This window comes from Protopterus annectens, chromosome 4.part0, assembly GCF_019279795.1.
Source record: "Protopterus annectens isolate FY-2018-M chromosome 4.part0, PAN1.0, whole genome shotgun sequence".
NCBI classification, from domain to species: domain Eukaryota; kingdom Metazoa; phylum Chordata; order Ceratodontiformes; family Protopteridae; genus Protopterus; species Protopterus annectens.
In genome coordinates this window covers 1,699,133,379-1,699,154,269 of record NC_056733.1, presented here as the reverse complement: position 1 = coordinate 1,699,154,269, position 20,891 = coordinate 1,699,133,379, and the positions used below count along the sequence as shown (strand labels likewise).

At 41.3% G+C, this 20,891-nt stretch overlaps 1 protein-coding gene across 1 annotated transcript in view; it reads right to left on the bottom strand.

Annotated features, from left to right (window-relative positions):
* Positions 1-20,891, bottom strand: part of ARAP3 (ArfGAP with RhoGAP domain, ankyrin repeat and PH domain 3) — a 1,205,760-nt gene that overhangs the window by 661,152 nt on the left and 523,717 nt on the right. Inside the window, exons 7-8 of the mRNA XM_044069919.1 lie at positions 1,482-1,551; positions 1,267-1,387 (exon numbers count right to left, since the gene is read on the bottom strand). Coding sequence (XP_043925854.1) covers positions 1,267-1,387; positions 1,482-1,551 — 191 coding nt within the window. The remainder of the gene's footprint in view (positions 1-1,266; positions 1,388-1,481; positions 1,552-20,891) is intronic.

Below are 20,891 nucleotides of genomic sequence, written 5' to 3'. Positions count from 1 at the left end.
AACATTCTCTGCTCCACTTAATAGCATACCAGAGTGCGCTACCCCTCACCATAGGGGTTAGGAGTGCAACATTCTCTGCTCCACTTAATGGCATACCAAAGCACACCATCCCTTTCCATTGGGGCTAGGAGTCTTGCATACCACAGCACACCATCCCTCTCCATTGGGGCTAGGAGTCTAACATTCTGGGCTTCACTTATTGGCATACCACAGAGCACCACCTCTCTCCATAGTAGTTATGAGTACAACATTCTCTGCTTGAGTTATTGGTGTACCACAGTGTGCCACCTCTCACCATAGGGGTTATGAGTGCAACATTCTGGGCTCCACATATTGGAGTACTACAGCACACCTCCCCTCTCCATAGAGATTAGGAGTGCAGTACTCACTGCTGCACTTATTTTTGTACCACAGAGCACCACCTGTCTCTGTAGGTGTTAGGACTGCAAAATTCTCTGCTCCACTTAATGGCATACCACAGCACACCACTCCTCTCTATAGGGGTTAAGAGAGCTACTTATTGGCATACCAAAGTTCACTACTTCTCACTATAGGGATTAGGAGTGCAACATTCTCTGCTCCACTTATTGGCGTACCACACAGCACCACCTCTCTCCACAGTGGTTGTGAATGCAACATTCTCTGCTCCACTTATTGGAGTACCACAATAAGTACCAGAGTGCATCTCCTCTCACCATAGGGGTTAGGCGTGCAACATTCTGTGCTCCACTCTTTGGCACAGAAAGCTTGGTTAGGCTAACTGCTTGCTCTTTACAAAACAAAAAACATATTTTGTACAGTGGCAGAGGTCTTTTAGTGAAATTAGAGATCTGGCATATGTTTTTAATAATGAAATCCTCACAACAAGAAGTAATAAAGCCCTTATCTTCTTATATTTCCTCATTTGATCTCCAAATGTGCTCCCTAATATTATGATTTTTTTTCTCAGACTGTCGTGTGTCCTTAAGTCCCTATTGTGACAGCAGATCAACATATAATTCAGCTTTCTTCTTTAGCTGTGGCACTCATGCAATCTCAATATGACATATGCCTTCTCCTGTCCTTATTACCAGAAGCTAAATACCCAAATAGTAAGAATATGTGCATGCTCTTAATTTGATCATCTGAGTTTTGGTGGTAAATTTAAGAACAGCTAAATAAAAAGTATTAGCAAAATAACTTTTGTTGCAATATTTAAGACAGAGAAAAAAATATTAGAAGAGATTTTGTTCAGATAGGATCATACATTGTAGAACAGTAACATACCTTCACTCTCTGCTTTAAAAACAAATGTTCGCTGACTGGTGACAATTTCAAATTTATTATCTTTCACAGTCCTTGCCATTTGTATGGCAGCCAAAGGGATGACACCTTTGGGGAAAATATCCTGCATGGAAAGTAGACACAAATCAAAGTTAATATTCTTCTAATTAGAAGTCAAATGTTTGTATCAGCGAACATTTGCTGCTTGAGGAACTTACCTTATCATTGCCAAAGTACATGAGATTCACCCCATCGAACTTCACAAATCGTTTCTGAAATACGTAACTCCTGCTTACATGAAAAAAAAGTACAAAAAGTCATTCAGCACTAATGAACAGAAGATACAGAATTCAAACTTATCCCCTATAATGTAACTAAGGATGCAGTTAATGAAAAGCTACACTCCCTAAATCATTAGGCAGCACACCAGGTCAGTGATTTACTCACAATTCTAGGGTCTGGGTTTCAATACTGACTTCTTCTCACTCTATCTGTATCTCATCCTCATGGCTACATGAATTCTTACATACTTGTATCTTTTTATATGTATAGTTAACATTTTTTGGTGTTTGAACATGTTTGAATTAACCTAGTTCAAGGTTCTAACAAAGCTTTTTATTACACAAGGTCTCCGTTGAAATGTTTAAAGAATATTATTATGTTGTTTTTATACCTGCTATGACTTTAAGAGCTTGTAACGATTAAGTGACTATTTATACAGAAAGTACAGTTTTGTACCTACCATAAATGTAGATGTTTGAGTGGTTATACTGCTGCAGTCATCACACTTGGGTTATCCTGTCGTCAGGCGGTCCCGCAGTCGGCCGAATCCCAAAGTCCTGGTCCGGCGTCGGTTGTCGTTGCCTCTTCCCTGACGTCAGTGCGACAGGGGTATAAAAGAGACAGCCGACGCCATTTTCTTCAGTTTTTCTTGCCCCAGATGTCAGGTGCCCCCAACTAGAAAGGCAATACAATAGCTATGCAACAATACCTTAGTAGATAAGCACTAGTACTAGCTGTTTAGCAAATTCACCATATAGACATGCATCCAATAAATTGATGTACATGGAGTTGTAACTAACACCCTGGTATGTAGAGGGGATGGAGGGAGGATAACCTGGACTGCAGCAGTATAACCACTTGAACATCTACATTTATGGTAGGTACAAAACTGTACTATGTTCATCGTGCTATACTGCTGCAGTCATCACACTTGGGTAGAATCCCAAAGCTATGGAAGGGTGGCTGGTACTAAACTGGGTTAGGTGATGCTAGGATGCACTGCAGAACTGCAGTGGCAAAACCAGCTCTGGTTTTTGAGTATAATGGAAGGTGGTAGTGCTTGGAAAAGGTGTGCACTGAACTCCAAGTTGCTGCCTCCAGAATGTCTTTGGTTGGAACCCCTCTGAGAAAGGCTGCTGAGGTTGCAGTAGCCCTAGTAGAATGGGATCTAATATTGACAGGCACTGCCTTCCCATGGTGCGAGTAGCAAAAGCAGATACAGAGTGCTATCCATTTGGAGATGGTTTGTTTTGAAATAGCCTTTCCTTGTGAACCTGCAGCATATGATACAAAGAGTTGGTCAGTTTTTCTGAAGATCTTTGTCTTATCTAAGTAGTAACGTAGCTGTCTGTGAATGTCCAAGGAGTGAAGGAGCCTTTCTCCTTTATTCTGTGGGTTAGGATAAAAGGTGGGTAAATGAATGGTCTGATTCAAAGCCACACTGGTTACTACCTTGGGCATGAAGGTAGGGTTAGTTCGTAAAGAGACTCTGTCCTGATGGAAAATGATGAAAGGTTCCACTGACATAAGTGCCTGTAGTTCTGAGACCCTGCGTGCTGAGGTAATAGCCAGTAACAAGGCTGTTTTCCAAGACAAGTATTGTAGTTCTGCTGAGAATGCTGGTTCGAAAGGAGGTAGTGTTAATTTTTCTAAACCGAAGTTCAGGTCCCAAGTTGGTGTTGGTGGTTTTCTGGTGGGTCTTATATTCTTAGCCCCTCTGAGAAACTGCCTAAGTAAAGGGTGTGAGAAAATTGGGGGATCCGTATTATATTGAGCTGAAATGGCTGAAGCATGGATCTTAATGGAGGAGAAGGAAAGGCCTTTGTGTAGCATCTCAATTAGGTATTGTAGTATGTGAGGAATGTTTGGTATCCAAGGATTTTGACCTTTAGCCTGGTGCCATACACAAAATCTTTTCCATTTGTCTGAGTAAGTCTTCCTGGTGCTGGACCTCCTGGCCTCCAAAATGACATTCAGGATGCCCTTTGAGAGAAGTGTTGATTGATAATTTAAGGAATTCTCCATGCAGCTAAATTTAAAGTTCTGAGCTGGCTGTGACGGGTTTGATAGTTTTTCTAGTGGGAATTGAGGCAAGATCCATGGAGGGCTTTGAGTCAAGTTCCTTAGTAATGAGTACCAGTGCTGGCGTGGCCAGTCCAGAGCAATGAGGATCATGTGTGGTCTCTCTGATCTGACCTTCAATAATACCTTGGTCAATAGAGCTGGTGGAGGGAAGGCATTGACTGTCAGTGTTGTCCAACTGAATGATAGAGCGTCCACTTTCCAGGCTAGGGAGTGATAAGTCCTTGTCATAATTTTTGTAATTGGCAATTGTTGGGGGAGGCAAATATATCTATGTCTGGACATCCCCATCTTTTGAGTTATCATTGAAAATACTTGTGGGTGTAGTCTCCACTCGTGAGGGTCTGCCATATTTCTGCTTAATTCGTCTGCCAATATGTCTTCCTTTCCTGGCAGGAATTGTGCTTGTAGTTGTACTTGGTAGGTCAATGCTGTGTTCCATAAGGTCATAGCCTGTCTGCATAAAGGGTAGGAGTGTGTTCCTCCCTTTCTGTTTATGTACCACATAACTGTGGTGTTGTCTGTCCTTATTAGAAGTTGTCCTGGATGCAAGAGGTCCTTGAAGGCTGTCAGTGCATTTTGCACAGCTAGCATCTCCTTTTGGTTGATGTGAAGATGCATTTGTTTTGCAGACCATTTGCCCTGTATACACTGTCCTGCCATGTGTGCTCCCCAGGCGTAGTCTGAAGAATCTGTTGTCATGGTTTGGTTTGCTGGAGGTAAAACGAAAGGAAGACCCTTGTTTATTTGACATGCTTGAGCCCACCATAGGAACTCTTTTTGAAGGCAGGGAATGATAGGTATATTTGTTTCGAGGCTGTGCCTGTATTGAGACCATACACTTTTCAGGTACCATTGTAATTTTCTCATATGCAGCTTTGCATATGGGATTAGTTGAATGCATGATGCCATGAACCCCAATGCCTGCAGGATTTTCCTTGCAGCGAGCTGGGTAAAAGTTGCTATATTTTTGAAGTATTGAGTCAATTGTTTTTGTTTGTCTGGCATGAGGTAAGCCATCTGGGCTGTTGTATTTAAGCTGGCACCCAGGAATATTATCTGTTGCGAGGGTATTAGTTTTGACTTCTTTTTGTTTACTGTGTACCTTAGGCAACTGAGCAGCTGTGTTACAAAAGCCAGATGCTGTAATAGAATGTTCTTGCTGTCCGCTTGGATCAGGCAGTCGTCCAGATATGGATAAATTTGTATTCCTCGTTGTCTACAATATGCAATTACTGATGCCAGGCATTTCGTAAATACTCTGGGCACAGTAGATAAGCCAAAGGGCAATGCAGAGAATTGATAATACGTTGTACCTGCCAAAAAGCTGAGGTATCTTCTGCAATCTTGTCTGATAGGGACATGCAGGTATACCTCTTTGAGGTCCAACATTACCAGCCAAGACTCCTTGCCCAGCATGGGAAGGAGCTGCTGTAGTGTGAGCATTTTGAATTTGGGCACCTCCAGGTATGTGTTCAGAATTGAGAGGTCTAAGATGGGCCTCCAGGCTTTGTCCTTTCTTGGGACTAGAAACAGTCTTGAGTAAAAACCTTGACCTTGCACATTTGTAGGTACCTTTTGAATTGCTTTCATATCCATGAAAGCTGAAATTTGCATTTGAGCCTCTGCCCATTGCTTTGGAGGCAGATTTGGCATGCCTATCATCCGAGGTAAGGTGTGGAAATGAAATCTGTAGCCTCGGGTAATAATGTCCAGAATCCATTTGTCCTGTGTTATGATGCACCAATTTTGTGGAAATAGAGCCAGTTTCCCTCCCAAAGGTGCTGCCAGGGCAATTTTGCTTGGCAGGCGAAGAGGGAAGTCATTGTGTTTGTTTCCTGAAGGGTTGAGATCTTTCGTCTCCACCTCTTTGAGTTGTTGTATGCCATTGTCTAGGCCTGAAAGAACCTTGTGGCTGGCCTCTGCCCCTTGGGTGCCTGTACCTACCTCTTTGGGGTCTGTCTGATACAGGAAAGGACCAGTTTTTTGATGGCCAGTTTCTGCTGAAACGAGGAGGTTGTACCTGTAAAAAATCTTTAACTGTTTGCATAGATTTTGCTTTTTCTTCCATTTTCTTTAAAACTTCCTCTGCTTTGACACCAAATAACACATCTTTCTGCAATGGGGCATCCAATAACTTTGCTTTGACATGTTCTGGTAAGGCTTGTTCTTTAAGCCAAGCATGCCTACGTATGACAGACCCTGTGACAGCTGCTCTACATGAGGCTTCCAATGAATGAAAACCACACTGTAAGGTATGCTTTCCCACCTGTTCTGCTGCATGCAGCAAATCCTGCATCTCTTTCAAATCAAGTTGCTCTGTCTGAGGGATCAGTTTCTGCTTTAACTGTGTAATCAAATACTGTTGGTATTTTAGCATGTGGAATTGGCAGTTTAATCCCCTCATGGCCAAAGTGGCAGACGTATACACTTTCTTTCCCCATCTTTTTAATGCTCTGGAATATCTTTAAGAAGGAAGTAGATTCTTAGCAGTAGAGGCCTTAACCCCTTTGGGACCCTGGGAAATGGTCTTGGGGTCTGCATTAGGGCTTTTGTATAGAAACTTATGAGTATCAGGAACTCGGTAGTATCTGTCTGGTTTAGCTGGTGCTGGAGGTAAGGAATCTGGGTTTAAACTGGATTCAGAGAAAACATCATCCAAAATGTCTAAAACTGGAGGAATTGCCAGGGGTCTATGCTGTGGAAGAAGAAGAAACTCACGGAGTCTTTTCTTGGAGTCAGAGTAATCTTGGCCTTCCCAGTGGAAGTGTTCCCTCATGGTGTGTAAAGTTTCCCCAAAAAAGTAGTCTTCAGGGGGGGGAGAGACAGAGGGAATGGACTCTTCAGCATCTGAGTCTTCATAAGGAGGGAAGGAGTAATCCTGGTCGTCAGAGTTGTCTGAGGAAAAGGATGCTTGGTCAGAGGAAGGATAATCTTCCACAAGTCTAGGCCTTTTGTCAGGTGGGGGTTGGGATCCCCTGATAAGGGTAATTAAATCCTCAGCCATCTTAAGCATCTGTTTTTTAGGCATAGGGGCCTGTGGGGGGGGGTGTGTGGCCCCGGTTTTCTAACTTTCAAGGGGGCTTAGAACTTAGCATGAGGCTTGGCAGAGACAGTTGTCGGTTTGAAAACACCTTCAGAGACCGAAGGCCTATCCAAAATTTCCCGATCCCCGTCGGGGTTGGTGTCCAAGGAGTGAGGTGGAACCAGATCCCGAGGCCCAACTGCTTCGGTTTGGAATGCCGTCAGAATTTCTGAATTAGCAGTAGTCAGGGGCTGCGTAGGTGCCTCGCTGAAAACCGGAGAACCGGCGTCTGGCCTTGCTGAAGCCTTGGTATCTGGCCTTGGCCTTGGCTGCCGGTCCTTATCTTTGCGTTTTTTAATCATTGCTGATGTCGGTTGCTCCGACGGCATGCTATAGTTAAATTTTCTGCCAAAATAATGCTGGGCGAATTCTGCCCGACGCTTAATTGTACGTTTGTTGAACCTAGCACAAAACCGACAACCAGAGATGTCGTGGTCTGGGCCTAGGCAAGGAATACAATAAGAATGAAAATCCTAATGAGGTATTTGCTTCCCACAAGAAATACAATTATTAACTTTGTCTGACATCGGTCTGAGGCAAGAAAAGTTTCCCCAACGGGGTACTTAGCTTTAGAGAAGACTTCGGGCTGAAACTCGATTCGAAAATTTCAGGAGCTGGCCGACCGGCACTTGCGAACTGCTTCTGCTTTGGGCACCACGCGGCAAGAAAGACTGAAGAAAATGGCGTTGGCTGTCGCTTTTATACCCCTGTCGCACTGACGTCAGGGAAGAGGCGATGACAACCGATGCCGGACCAGGACTTTGGGATTTGGCCGACTGCAGGTCCGCCTGACGACAGGATAACCCAAGTGTGATGACTGCAGCAGTATAGCACGATGAACATCGGTGGGATTTGCTTATTTTGTTCTCATGACATCCAAGTGAATTTTTATGTGGATGAAAGAGATCAACTTTTTATCTGCTCCAGTTTTCTAGGACATCTCCAAAGCATAATATTTGACTGGCTATTGTACATTGTCCACATATGATGCATTTATCTTTTTCCTTCTAGCCTGGCTTGTGGCTACTTAAGGTCAGTGACACAACAGATTACTTGGTTAGCAAATCAGTATGATAAAAAATTAATAAAAATAGCCACATATTAAAGACTGGTGAAATGTTGCTGCGACTCATGTCCACTTAATGGGTTGGAGGTAGAGGAGCAGGGGAAAAGGAAATGACCATTGAATGCTTATCTTTTTTTGGAAGGTGAGGATACTAATCACTGACACAGTGTCCCCTGGAGATGCCTAGCAAATTACATAAGTGAGGAGTGTCAGCCAGCCATGTTATAGTGGGAACTTATGACACCATAGGTGTCTGTGGTCAGCTGGGTTCGTAACTGTATGTGATTTATAATGAAAAATCTTCAGCAGCTGACATAGAATGACAAAAATTAAACCTGCCTGTTTCTCTCGCTCCATGTGTGAGAGATCAATTGCAATTTATGCCCTAAGGTAACTTCTCCTAGGAGGAAAAAGGTTCTCTCGGTAAGTGGATACATTGAGCTAGGCCAGATTGGTTGGACCACTAGGAAATAATGGAGGGATGCACAGATACCCAGAAAGCCAAAGGTTATTGCAGTAATAAAGACAACTAAAAACAGAACCAGTTGTTATATGGCTGTGGATATATATCATACTGATTGCTATCATTCTGCTAACATACAACTGTCCACTGAGTTTGACATCAAAAATAGTACACTTTTTTCTTAGGAAACAGCTTTGCCACATGCAATTCTTACTAACTCACTTTCAAACAACATCAGTATGATAGCATCTTGGGATAAACTTTGTTCCTTACTCTATATCAGCCAAGCATCTGCTGGTCTAATGTCTAAGGGTGTAGTTCATGCTTGTCATAAGGGATGTGGGCTATACCGCTCAACCTTTTAGTTCAACAAATATGGACAACGCCCAGAAAATGTGGAGAAAAGACCCAAAAAAGGGATGGAATCTAAATAATGCTCTTATAAACCTAGAAAGTTGCTAGAGTAACAGGGTTTGTTTTAACATACATTTTCTGATGGATGTGAAGTCTGAAACTCAAATGTATGTAATTATTTAGTGACTTCAATCCTCAGATAATCCCAGTGATTTTCCAGAAAACAACTAATTTTATGAAGAACAGACCAAAAATATGAGATAAAAATCTGGACATTCTGTGGAAAACTGGACAATTGAGAGATACATAACTAGCAAATGTGCCACAGTGCACACTCTGCAAGGCAGAAAGAAGATCAAATATCACAAATTAAGTAAAACAAAAATGGAAAAATGTATAGTATCTACACAATGATGTTATGATGAACATTATGTAAAAATAGTATAACTGTCTGTGTTTAATGCATGGAATAAATTATGAAAATTTAGTAGAAAATGAATGGAGTGAAAGAAAATTAAGAAACATTGTAATGCAGAGAGACAGTACAATTGTTGAATTTCAATACAAAGAAATACAAAAGCACGATACTGGCCTAAAGAAACAGAGGAAGAGCGCCCAAAGACCACTGGCTTAGTCTGTCTTTCTCTCTCTCTCACTGATTCAACAGTAAAGGTTCAGGTTGCACACACACTGCAGAACTGACTCCAGGTAGAAGCTTAGGGGTACTGCAACTTGTTTGGCTTCTCAACACCTGTTCAACCTGGCAGCTGAATGGCCTTAGGTTCATGTGGAATTGTGTATGCAGTAATTTACTCTGTGGCCTTATATGCAGGGGATGACTTGGGGTTTGGCCATAAATTTAAAACCCTGCAGTGCCATCGGCTATAAATGATAGTCTCTATGACCTCCTGACTGCATATTGGTAGTACCCTGTGGTAAGGTCAGTAGTTGTCATGGACATTAGAAGTACCACCAAATACTGGCATGATATGGTAAGGTAAGTTGTTATCACAAGACATGAGTCATAGTTTATATGGTGACAAAGAAGGCCATACCAGGAGTTGGGGGGCATGCAGGAGGATTAAAACAAGACACCATATTCACAGATGTTATGCTCACTCTCATAAATCTAAGGAATGCACTGTGCCCTGTATGCAGTTCAGAAGGTAGGGCAACTCATAAAAGATAATCATGCCATTGTTACACCATGTACATCACTCTCATGTTCTGAGAGTCACAGTGATGGTGTAGAATGAGGTCTAGCAACTGGAGCCATCATTACCGACTGGATGTAGAATTTACACTTTTACTCTGGTGTAGTTATCTCTTCTTAAGTTCTTCAGGATTGTGCTACCTTTGCACAAAATATATATTTCTCTGTAACTTCAGTGTGTTTAGTTTACATACACATAGACCAACATTTTCTGAATTAGTATAAGTATCAGCGTCCAAAACAGGTTTTATTCTTGAGGTGGCCTTTTTCACCTGGAACAATAAATAAAGACTTAGTGTGCTATTGATTTGGTTCTATACCATTTTGCTTCTGCTCTTTTAGACAACACTACTGTAAAACGCAACACATGCTTTTATCTTACTGTAGCATGCAACACATGTTTTTATCTTACTGTAGCACGCAACACATGCTTTTATCTTACTGTAGCATGCAACGCATGCTTTTATCTTACTGTAGCACGCAACACATGCTTTTATCTTACTGTAGCATGCAACACATGCTTTTATCTTACTGTAGCACGCAACACATGCTTTTATCTTACTGTAGCATGCAACACAGGCTTTTATATTACTGTAGCACACAACACATGCTTTTATCTTTTCTGGATCTTCAGAAGAGCAGGAGAGATGGCACAGAGTAGCTGCTATGTTCTTTTGTTGGTCAGGCATGATTTATACAATTTTCAGCCTTCTTCACAACTCCTGCCAAGCAAAACTGCTTTTCATATTATGATAACTAAGGCATATTTTGCCTGTACTGCCACTGGTGGGGAAGAGGTGATATCAATAAATGGGGGGAGGGAGATCAGTGTTCAGTTGTGCCAATGTGAGAACAGTATGACTGCTGAATTTCAATCTCAGGAAAAACAATATCATGTCAAAATCCTACTGACATATGGGAAATGGTCTGAACTACATTACATATGACATATCTATATGAACTTTAAACTATAGGAAATAGTGTGGAAGACGGGACTAGAGCCCACTGGCTGCGCCCCCAAATCTGTATTGAAAGTTCCAATGTTTGGGTGGACAGTAAGTAGTTAAGGATATACCTTTATTTCCATTTAATTATACATCCTGTTTCTAGTGTTTCTATTTTAGGGGTGATGCTGCTCAACTATTCTATGGTGAGCAGAGCGTCACCCTTATGTGGAGAATGGGTGCATAGCCTCTAAGAAATATCAACATTTTAAGCACCATGACTTTGCAGCCCCTTTACACTTCATTCTACAGTTCACTTACTTATGATTCAAAGAAGATGCCCTGTAATATAATCTGCATCTGATTGCATGCCTAGGCTGTTCTAGGCATGCAGCAGCAAAATACGTTAATGCTCCAGGTATTTTGACCACCTTAATGAATTGTGTAGGACTATGGTATGTGGTTTTACCACCTTAACTAAAGAACAGAATAAACTACAAAGGCATTTAATTTATGGGAGGACATAAGGAATTATGTATAAAATTAGCAATGACAGGTACTGACAGTCATCAAACAACAGGGAATCCTTGCTGTAATCAGCAAAGTGAGATTTTAGTGTAATGAAGTGAGTTGTATGTTGAAAGGCTTCAAAAGTAGTAGTTTTCCCATGAGTAAAACATGCCTTGCATATGTACACTAACATTTTAACCTCCACATCTATCATGTCCACTTTGGGATGCTTCCCACCACAAAGTTCTGTTCAGAGCAGCTGTGGTCTACAGGATAGAAAGGCATAGGAAACACACAAGATACCGTAGAAGAAAAGTCACAGGAATCCAGTGTGCATGCCTCAGCATTTTCCCTTAAAATGTTGCTAAGTGCACCAAGGAAGATACCTGCCTGACTGACATTTGAAAGACATTGTCTCTTGACTATGATAAAAATAAGAAGTGTTGCTTAGCAAACCCCTTCCCAAAAAGTTTTCATTAAGCATATAATGAAAATGGGCTTAACAGAAATGCCAGGACATACTTCCTGTTGCTATATATGTATAGCCTGTACACTCTGTTAGAGAGGCGAAGTGCAAAAGTGATAGCAACAGGCAATCATACGTGGAGTCATGCCCTTATTTGAGAAAAGAGGAAAAACAGGATTTTGATGTCCAAGCAGAATCTAAAGTGCCTACAATAAGTAGATAAAATGCAGGCAAGCCCTCAAATTAATGGTGAATATCTGCCTCAAGTAAGTTAGCCTCTCTTCAGTTGCCTGTTATAAGCTGCGTTGAAGATGTGCTTCTGCAGTGTTACATAGCTGCCTCTACACTATATACTATGGATACTGAATATATCTACTTTTAAACCCATGCTGACTGATTTGGGGCATATAATTGTGAAATGCAGATAAAAGTGAAACGTTTCTAAATGCCACTAATTCACAGAGAAACATAAATATATATCACTGTGAGATGTTAATGTTCATGAAGGATGTTCTTCATATTGATCAGTGTTTAAGCTATATGGCTGCATTCTCAGAACCTCCCAAAAGATGTATAAATGAGATTTTAAATTCTCTTTTACACATAGATTTAGTGCCTCAGATGTTATAAAAATGTGATGAGAGGGGTAAGCTGATACAGGGAATGTCTCATTCTGCTCTCCAAATTTTCAAAGGGATTTTCTGCTCCCTTGTTCACAGTCTCAGCAAAATGCTGGTAAGCAGATATTTAAAAACAGTGGTAAGGATGTTTCAAAAAGAAAGCAGAAACTGCTTAGAACAAAGGACATGATTTCTCTGGGGGAAATAAAAACAGTTCTTCCTTGCTACTTGGGAAGAGGTTTTTATTCAAGAATGTTTCTGGTGCTAAATAAAGAAAATGTCTGGAGACTAGTACTGGACCTTTCTTTCCTAAATTATTATGTGTTAGGGCCCAGCTTCAAAATGCTTTCACTTCACAACGTTACTCCTTCTTCCTCATTTTAGTTTTGATTTCAAAGATGATTATCATTACATTCCTATCCATCCAGACTTCAGAAATTTCTTAAGGTTTTATATATCTGGATCACATTATCAGCTATCTGCCTTACCCTTTGGGCTAGCCACTGATCCAATAGTGTTCCTAAAGTGTCTAGCTCCAGTTATAGCCCATTGCAGACTATGGGATATCCACATTTATATGACTGTATCGCACTTGCTTGAGACATCTCATAAGCAGGCTGAGATTCCAAGAGAGCATTGTAAAGTCCTTTTTGACCCCATCACATAGGGTTCTGTTGCTAGGATATCTGCTAGACACCTCTGTGCAAAGAGCTTTTTTCCCACAGGAAAAAATAGATTTATATTAAGATCTGTTCCAGGGTTTTTCCAGTCAGACTTTGGTCACTGCGAGAGAATCCCCCAGGATTCAGGGTCTTGTGGCATCTATGATTCTCATGAAACTTATGACAAGGCTCCACAAGAGAAAGATACAATGGTATCTGAAGTCTTTTTGGTCCCAGCACCAGCACCCATTATCTTTTCAGATTCCATTTCTGGGATGTGTGAGAAGAGGAGAGAAGAGAAATGTCTTGGTGAAGGCATCAAATATCCCAGAATTGAGGTGTCCCTTTCTCCACTCCTGCTCCAAAGCAGTCAGTCACTGCAGATGCTTTGGACTTTGCTTGGGGAGTAGTGTCAAGAGGAATAAAAGTGTAGGATATCTGAGACAAGAAAGACAGACATAAGCACAAAAAAATATAAAAAAGATGTTTGCACTTATCAAGGCACTCAACTCTATGAATTACCTGTGGTCCTCAGGACTATTTTAAGTTGTTTCAGGCAATAAAGAGACAAAGTGGAACCAGATCTTACCCCTATGCAGACTAGCCATGTTAGCTTGGGATGTAGCTTTTCAGCACAGTCTCACTCTACAGGCTTCCTAAATTCCATCAGAGCAAAATTGTGTGGCAGTCAAGTTGAGCTGCACAAAGACAGACCCTCACAAATAGAAATTAGATTACAGGGTCTTCCAGGATTTGCTCCATATGACCGCAGTTCCTCAAGTAGACCTTTTTGCCTTCTCTCTAAACAATCAGCTGGTAAGTTTCTGCTCCAGCACTGCATACAAGAAGGCCTAAAACACATTTTTTCTCCCTAGGATAGGAATGTTCCTGTATGCTTTTCCATCTATTCCACTGTATCCATGGTACTTATGAAAATTCAGAAGGACTCCCCCAGTATCAGCATGGTGACTCCCTTCTGGGCAAGGCAGCAGTCATTCTCCCTTTTTTTGGAAATGGCAAGGGGAGTTACCCCAATTTTCCTCAGAGACTAGATCTACTCATTCAAGAACAGAGGTGTTTGGTACATCCTGACCCCAGACAACTTCAACTGACTGCCTCGATGATAGGATCTTAATACCTTTTAGGCACCTGTTCAGTGAGAACATGCAGCAGTTACTAAAAGGGGCAGGAAAGCCTGCTAACAGAAAAACATACATAATCAAAATGGAAAAGGTTTTCTAGTTGGTGACAACAACATAACCAGCACCCATTTAGGGCTACTTGTTCTATGGTTTAACAATATTTGTGTGAGTTACTGTCATAAGGCCTATCTTACTCCACTATCAAGGTTCACTTGCCATCTATTTTAGAATGTCTTTGCATGTTTTTTCCCCTTTTTCAAGGCATTCTCATGTCAAAATGTTTTTGAAATGGGTATTGCATAACAGACCTGCAAGAAAACTGATGGCTCCTCCTTGAGACTTTAATTATGTGTTACAGAAGCTAACACTTGCCCCATTTGAACCAGCTTGTCTGGCTGACTTGAGGTTCTTAACATGGAAAACATTTTTTTATGATTTCTTGACCATTGCAAGCTCTTATGATGTTTCAATTTTGTCTCGTTTCCTAAGAGAGAGGGTTTTTTTTTTAGAATTAATCCTTTTATGCCAAAAGTGGTATCCAAATTTACTTTAAGCCAAACTATCCATTTCCTTGTGTTCTTCCATGACTCAAAAAACGAGGAAGATAAGATAATTCATATCTTAGATGTGCACAGACAACTAGAGTACTATTTTCATAGGTTCATAGGTTCATACTAGGCTATCTGCCCTAGGGCATTTATAAGCCTAGCCAGAATGTGTTTGGCTTTTGCCACCCATTTTAAATTAATTTTGCTATGCCCTTTTTCGAGGTTGGTATACTGTGCCTCTGTCTAACAGTGACACAGAAGTGATACCCGGGTTAAACCTACGATCTCCCATCCACTCATCAAGATTCCTCTTGAAGAGAGTCAGTGAGGGACTCTGCCTAACCTGGACTGGGATTTTATTCCAGAGTGAAGGGAGCCTCTGGGTTATGAATCGGTCCCTCCAGCATGTCCTATTTATTTCAGTGCTGAGCTGTCTAGTGAAGGTAAGAAGAAGTGACAACCTTTGTCAAAGCAGACTATTCCCCAGTGGTTGTCTCAGGTTATTACCTTTTGTTATTCCCACCACAACAAAAATATTCCAGGCAGGGTCAAGGCACACTGTACCAGAGCATTGGCTTCATCTATGGCTTTTTGGAAAGGGTTTTACTCTAGAAATATTCTAGAAGCAGAAAAAACAGTCCTCTGTGCATAGTTTTACAAAACACTGCAAGCTAGATTCCTTCTCCAGGTCAGGTAATGTTTTTCTAGAACTATTCTCTAGGGGATCCTGGACTCTTCTTATGAGTTCTGCCACTGTTATCATCCCAACTTTAGCAAATCATCAGTTTGTTTACAACCCTCCCCCAACATCTGATTAATAACAACAGCACCACTGCAGACTTGCAACACTGTACTGCCTCTGCATTCCAGACACCTGACACATGAACGACAGATCACACACACACACACACACACACACACACACACACACACACACACACACACACACACACACACACACACACACACACATGCACACGCACACACATGCACACGCACACACACACGCACACACCCACACACATATATCAGTTTTCTGTCAAAACTGCAGGTAGGCAAATTATTCTTAAAATACTCAACTATCTAGCAGAGTACTTCTTCTTAGCTGTTCAGTGAACCACCCAATAGAGAGTTTATCTTTTACCTGTCAACATCAGACACTATAGATCCCCTCTTTTATAGACCTCCTACTGTACATCCCATAGGTTAGTCACCCCAAAATAGGTCCCTGACTGACACCCTCATCTTTTTCTCCTTATCTGCTGAGATACCAGGTTGAAACCTTGCATTATGGACTGTCTGTTTTCCCTCAGTTTCTCCTGCCAGTCTGGTGGACATGTTGTTTTGAGGCAGTGTAGCAATTGCCTCATGGACACTGACAACCCCTTACTCCTAAATCACTCAAGTACAATTTGTGAGAGATGCTCATACACTAAGAATCTGGAATCACTACTCTTTCATGCCCAGAACAGCACTAACAAGGTTGTCAGTTTACACATCACAACTCCTATTCGTAATATGCATCCAGCACATAAACCTGCATATGCAGAGGTACTTTACAGAAACCTACCTAAACATCAGAGACTTCCAAAACACAAACATGCTACACCTAACACAACACTAGCACCTGTGTCTCACCATATAAGCCCTTAAGACAATGCACAACTACTCCAGATGTTTTAATTATAGAACAAGGAGAAGGTTACTGTCGATTGCCTGTCATAGGTTCATAGGTTGATACTAGGCTATCTGCCCTAGGGCATTTATAAGCCTAGCCAGAGTGTGTTTGGCTTTTGCCACCCTTTTATTTTAGTTGACTGTGCCTCTGTATAGTAGGTCACAGAAGATAGCCCTTTTAAGGTTAGTTTACTGTGCCTCTGTCTAGTAGGGACACAGAAGAGATCCCAAGGGTAAACCTACGATTTTCCATCCACTCGTCAAGATTTCTCTTGAAGAGGGTCATTGAGGGGCTCTGCCTAACATGGATTGGGATTTTGTTCCAGAGTGAGGGGAGCCTCTGGGATATGAATCTGTCCCTCCAGCATGTCCTATTTATTTCTGTGCTGAGGTTTAAGTCCCTGGAATGTGTAGCTCTAAGGGATTTGGATTTCCTGAGGTGGAGCATGTCCATTAATTCTGGTTTGGACATGGCTTTATACGTCAGGCACAGATCGCCTCTGAGTAGGTGGTAAGCAACTAAGTAGAGTTGGAGTTTCTTTAGCCTAACTGAGTAGGGCATCTGCTTGAGTCCCTTGATCCTCTTGGTGAGGTACTTTTGGGGTCTTTCTAGTTGCTGCAGGTGTCGGGTAAGGTACATCCCAAATGGGACATTGTATTCAATTATGGGCCTGATGAGTGATGAGTAGAGGGGCACAATGACCTCTCTTGATCTAGATGTGAACCCTTTCATGATAAGGTGGGCTATATAGAAGGTCTTTCTAACCACTTTGGCATCGTGATTGTCAAAGGAGAGATTGCTATCTACTTGGGTCCCCAAATCCCTAATTACTTCTTCCGTACTTAATGGATTACCACCTATGTGGTAATTTGTGGGCACTTTGTTTTTCCCAAAGGGGATGACTATGCACTTTTTGGCGTTTAGCTTTAGGCCTTGGCTCTGGCACCAGTTATCCATCTCTGTGAGACCCTTTTGGAGCATGCTTGTGTCAGTCGGCGAGTCAATTATGGCACCCAGTTTGCAGTCATCTGCGAACTTGGTCAGGATATCTGGTGCAAGGATTCACCAGATCACACATACACTCAAGTGTCTCAACAGCAGGCACTGTTATGACTTCATTATAGTTCATGTTGATGAGAATGACTTGAGCTGCACCTCTCTGGACTATATGAAGAGAGACATGATTGTGCTCTTTGAATATGTGTAGCAAGCAGCATTTTACCCTCGCCTGGGATGATACAATATAAACAGAAAATGAGCTTAGTTTCTGGTGTCATTCTAAGGGGATCCAGTTCCTGTCAACCTGGGATGACATGGCGGATAGACCACGCTGCTTTGTTAGGGATCATCTTCACTTGGCACCTCAAGGCTTTTGGTTGCTGGCTAAAGTACTTGCCTCTACTATAATGCCTTTTCTAGGCAAGGTCACAAAAAAATTCCAGACATGAAAATATCAAACACAAAGAAATTAAGGGTCATGCTGCTAAATGCTCGGAGTTTAAGTCAGAAACTGCACTCTCTGGAAGTACTCCTCTCCCTGGAAGATATTGACATCTGTAAAAGTCACAGAAACCTGGCTCAAAGTTGCAGAAAGTACCCCAGTCTTGCAAGACTACAATGCCTTCCCCACTTTCAGACCACAAGTTGAAGGTGTGAGAACCAAAGGAGGTGGAGTATCTATCTTCATTAAAGCTAAGTACACCTCTAGACTGGTTAGACAAGAAAACTCTATGGAGCTACTCCAAGTCCAAATTATCATGGGTAAGAATCACCTTCAGGTCATCATAAGTTACAGGTCCCCTTCCATGAACCAAGATGAGAACACAGCTTATTTAGACCTACTTGGGATAATTAAGGTACAACCTAACACCCCGGTCATGGGTGACATCAACTATCCTTCCTTTAATTGGGAAACTTATACAAACCCAAACTCATTTGCACAAAAGTTCCTAGACTTTGTTAACTCAAATGCCCTGGAACAAATAGTGCAACACCCCACAAGGGGCTCCAGTATTCTAGACCTGGTCCTCACAGATGCACTTCCATTGAAAGTCAAATAATATTCCCCCAACTTATGACAGTCTTTCTCATATTTATGTATCTATATCTATATATCTACACACACACACACACACACACACACACACACACACACACACACACATATATATATATATATATATATATATATATATATATATAAAATATATAAATATGGGAGGCTGCAGTTCGTTGAAATGCTTGCTGGTTGACATCTGTTAAATCGACTGCACTAGGCATATACAGATTGTCAACAGGTGTGCAGAATCAACAGTCCCAGGGTAGGGGTATATTCTTTTTCTTGGAGGTTAAATGATCTTGCAGTTTGTATGTATAATTAGCATGGATGAGGAGTGTAGGGGAAGCTTGTCCCCCCTGAAAATATAATTGCATGAGGTGAGATTTTTCACATAGTATGTGAAGTAATGTGTTGACATTCAATTTGTCAACCTTTTGTGGTCATTGTTTCCTATGTTGACATATTGGTTACTCGACTAAAGTGAGTGGATATGTACATATATATAAATATATATATTTATATACACATATATATATATATATATATATATATATATATATATATATATATATATATATGTGTGTGTGTTTGTGTGTATAGGCATTTTATATATATATACATATATATATATATATATATATATATATATATATATATATATATATATATATATAAAACTATAGATATATATATATATATATATATATATATATAGAGAGAGAGAAATATACAGAGAAAGATACGTATATATGTATATGTTTGCAGTCATAAAAGTTGACTACACAGTTGTTGACCAATTAGTTTAAGTGTAGGCAAGAGTGACTGCATGTATAGTGCACTGCTGATTTGTGGGAATGTAGGATAATCAAAATAACATTTTAAATGGTGTAGGAACACAGGAATATGAAGAAGAAAGAATGTTTGAATACAGAGGTACTATCTAGAGGATGTGCAATGCAAGTATGAGTGTTTCCTGTTTTATAGGTTCATTGTTTTGGAAATGTATTTTGCTTGGGTTCCTGACAGTAGACTAATCACACTTTACCAGCAAGTACAATTATAGGTTCATAGGTTCATAGGTAGGTACTAGGCTATCTGCCCAAGGGCATTTTTAAGCCTAGCCAGAGTGTGTCGGCTTTCGCTGCTCCATTGATTAATTAACTGTCAAGCAGAGCCAATGAAGTGATCCCAGGGGTGTATTTTCTGTTACCCATTCACTCTTCAAGGCTTCTCTTGAAGAGTGTTAGTGAGGGACTGTGCCTAATGTAGTTAGGAATTTTGTTCCAAAGCATTGGGAGTCTGTGACAGGAATCTATCCCCTCCAGCATGTTCTATTTATTGTTGTGGCAAGGATTAGCTCACTAGACCGCGTGGCTCACAGTGACTTGGATTTCTTTAGGTGGAGCATGTCCATCAATTCTGAGTTGGACATGGCTTTGTAAGTCAGGCAGAGATCACCACTGTGGCGATATGCCAATGAGTACAGCCAGAGTTTTTTTAGTCGGGCTGCATTGGACATATGTTTGATGCCAGTAATCCTCTTGGTGAGGTGCTTTTGTGGTCTTTCCAGCTGTTGGAAGTGTCTTGTAAGGTATATCCCAAATGGGACATTGTACTCTATGATGGGTCTGACGAGTGATGAGTAAAGGGGCACTATAACCTCTTTATTTCTAGATGTGAACCCCTTAGTAATTAGATGGGCCATATAGAAGGATTTCCTAACTACTTTGGCAATATAATTGTCAAAGGAGAGATTACTATCTACCTGGGTCCCCAGATCTCTTATTACCTCTTCTGTATTAAGGGGGCTGCCGCCTATGTGGTAATTCGTGGGTGTTTTGTTTTTCCCAAACGGGATGACTATGCATTTTTTGGCATTTAGCTTGAGGCCATGACTTTGACACCAGGTGTCTGTCTCAGTAAGGCCTTTTTGAATGATGTTTGTGTCAGATGGAGAGTCAATTATGGCTCCCAGTTTGCAGTCATTGGTGAACTTGGTTAGCCATAGTCCTCCTATGTTTGCCTGTACTTCTGAGAAATATATGACGAACAGTAGGGGTCCCAGAACCAAACCTAGCAGGACACCACTTGTGACTGGTTTAGAGTTGGACCTGGAGCCCGCTATTCTTACCGTGTGAGTTCTGTCTGTAAGCCAGTTGGCAACCCATCTTGTGACGTAGGGGGTTATGTTCAGGCTGGTGAGTTTTTCTATAATACCTGAGTGAGGAATGGTGTTGAACACCTTGGTGAGATCAAGGTAGGCTGTGTGAACCACCTTTCCCTCATCTATGGCCTTGGTGACTGTCTTGAAGAGGTCAACCAGGTTTAGTAAGCATGATCTGCCCTTAACAAAGCTGAACTGGGTCAGGTCAAGTGCTTGGAGGTTCCCAATGTTTTTGTTAATGAGTTCCATGATGATGCGCTCCATAGCCTTGCAGACTAGGCTAGTCAGGC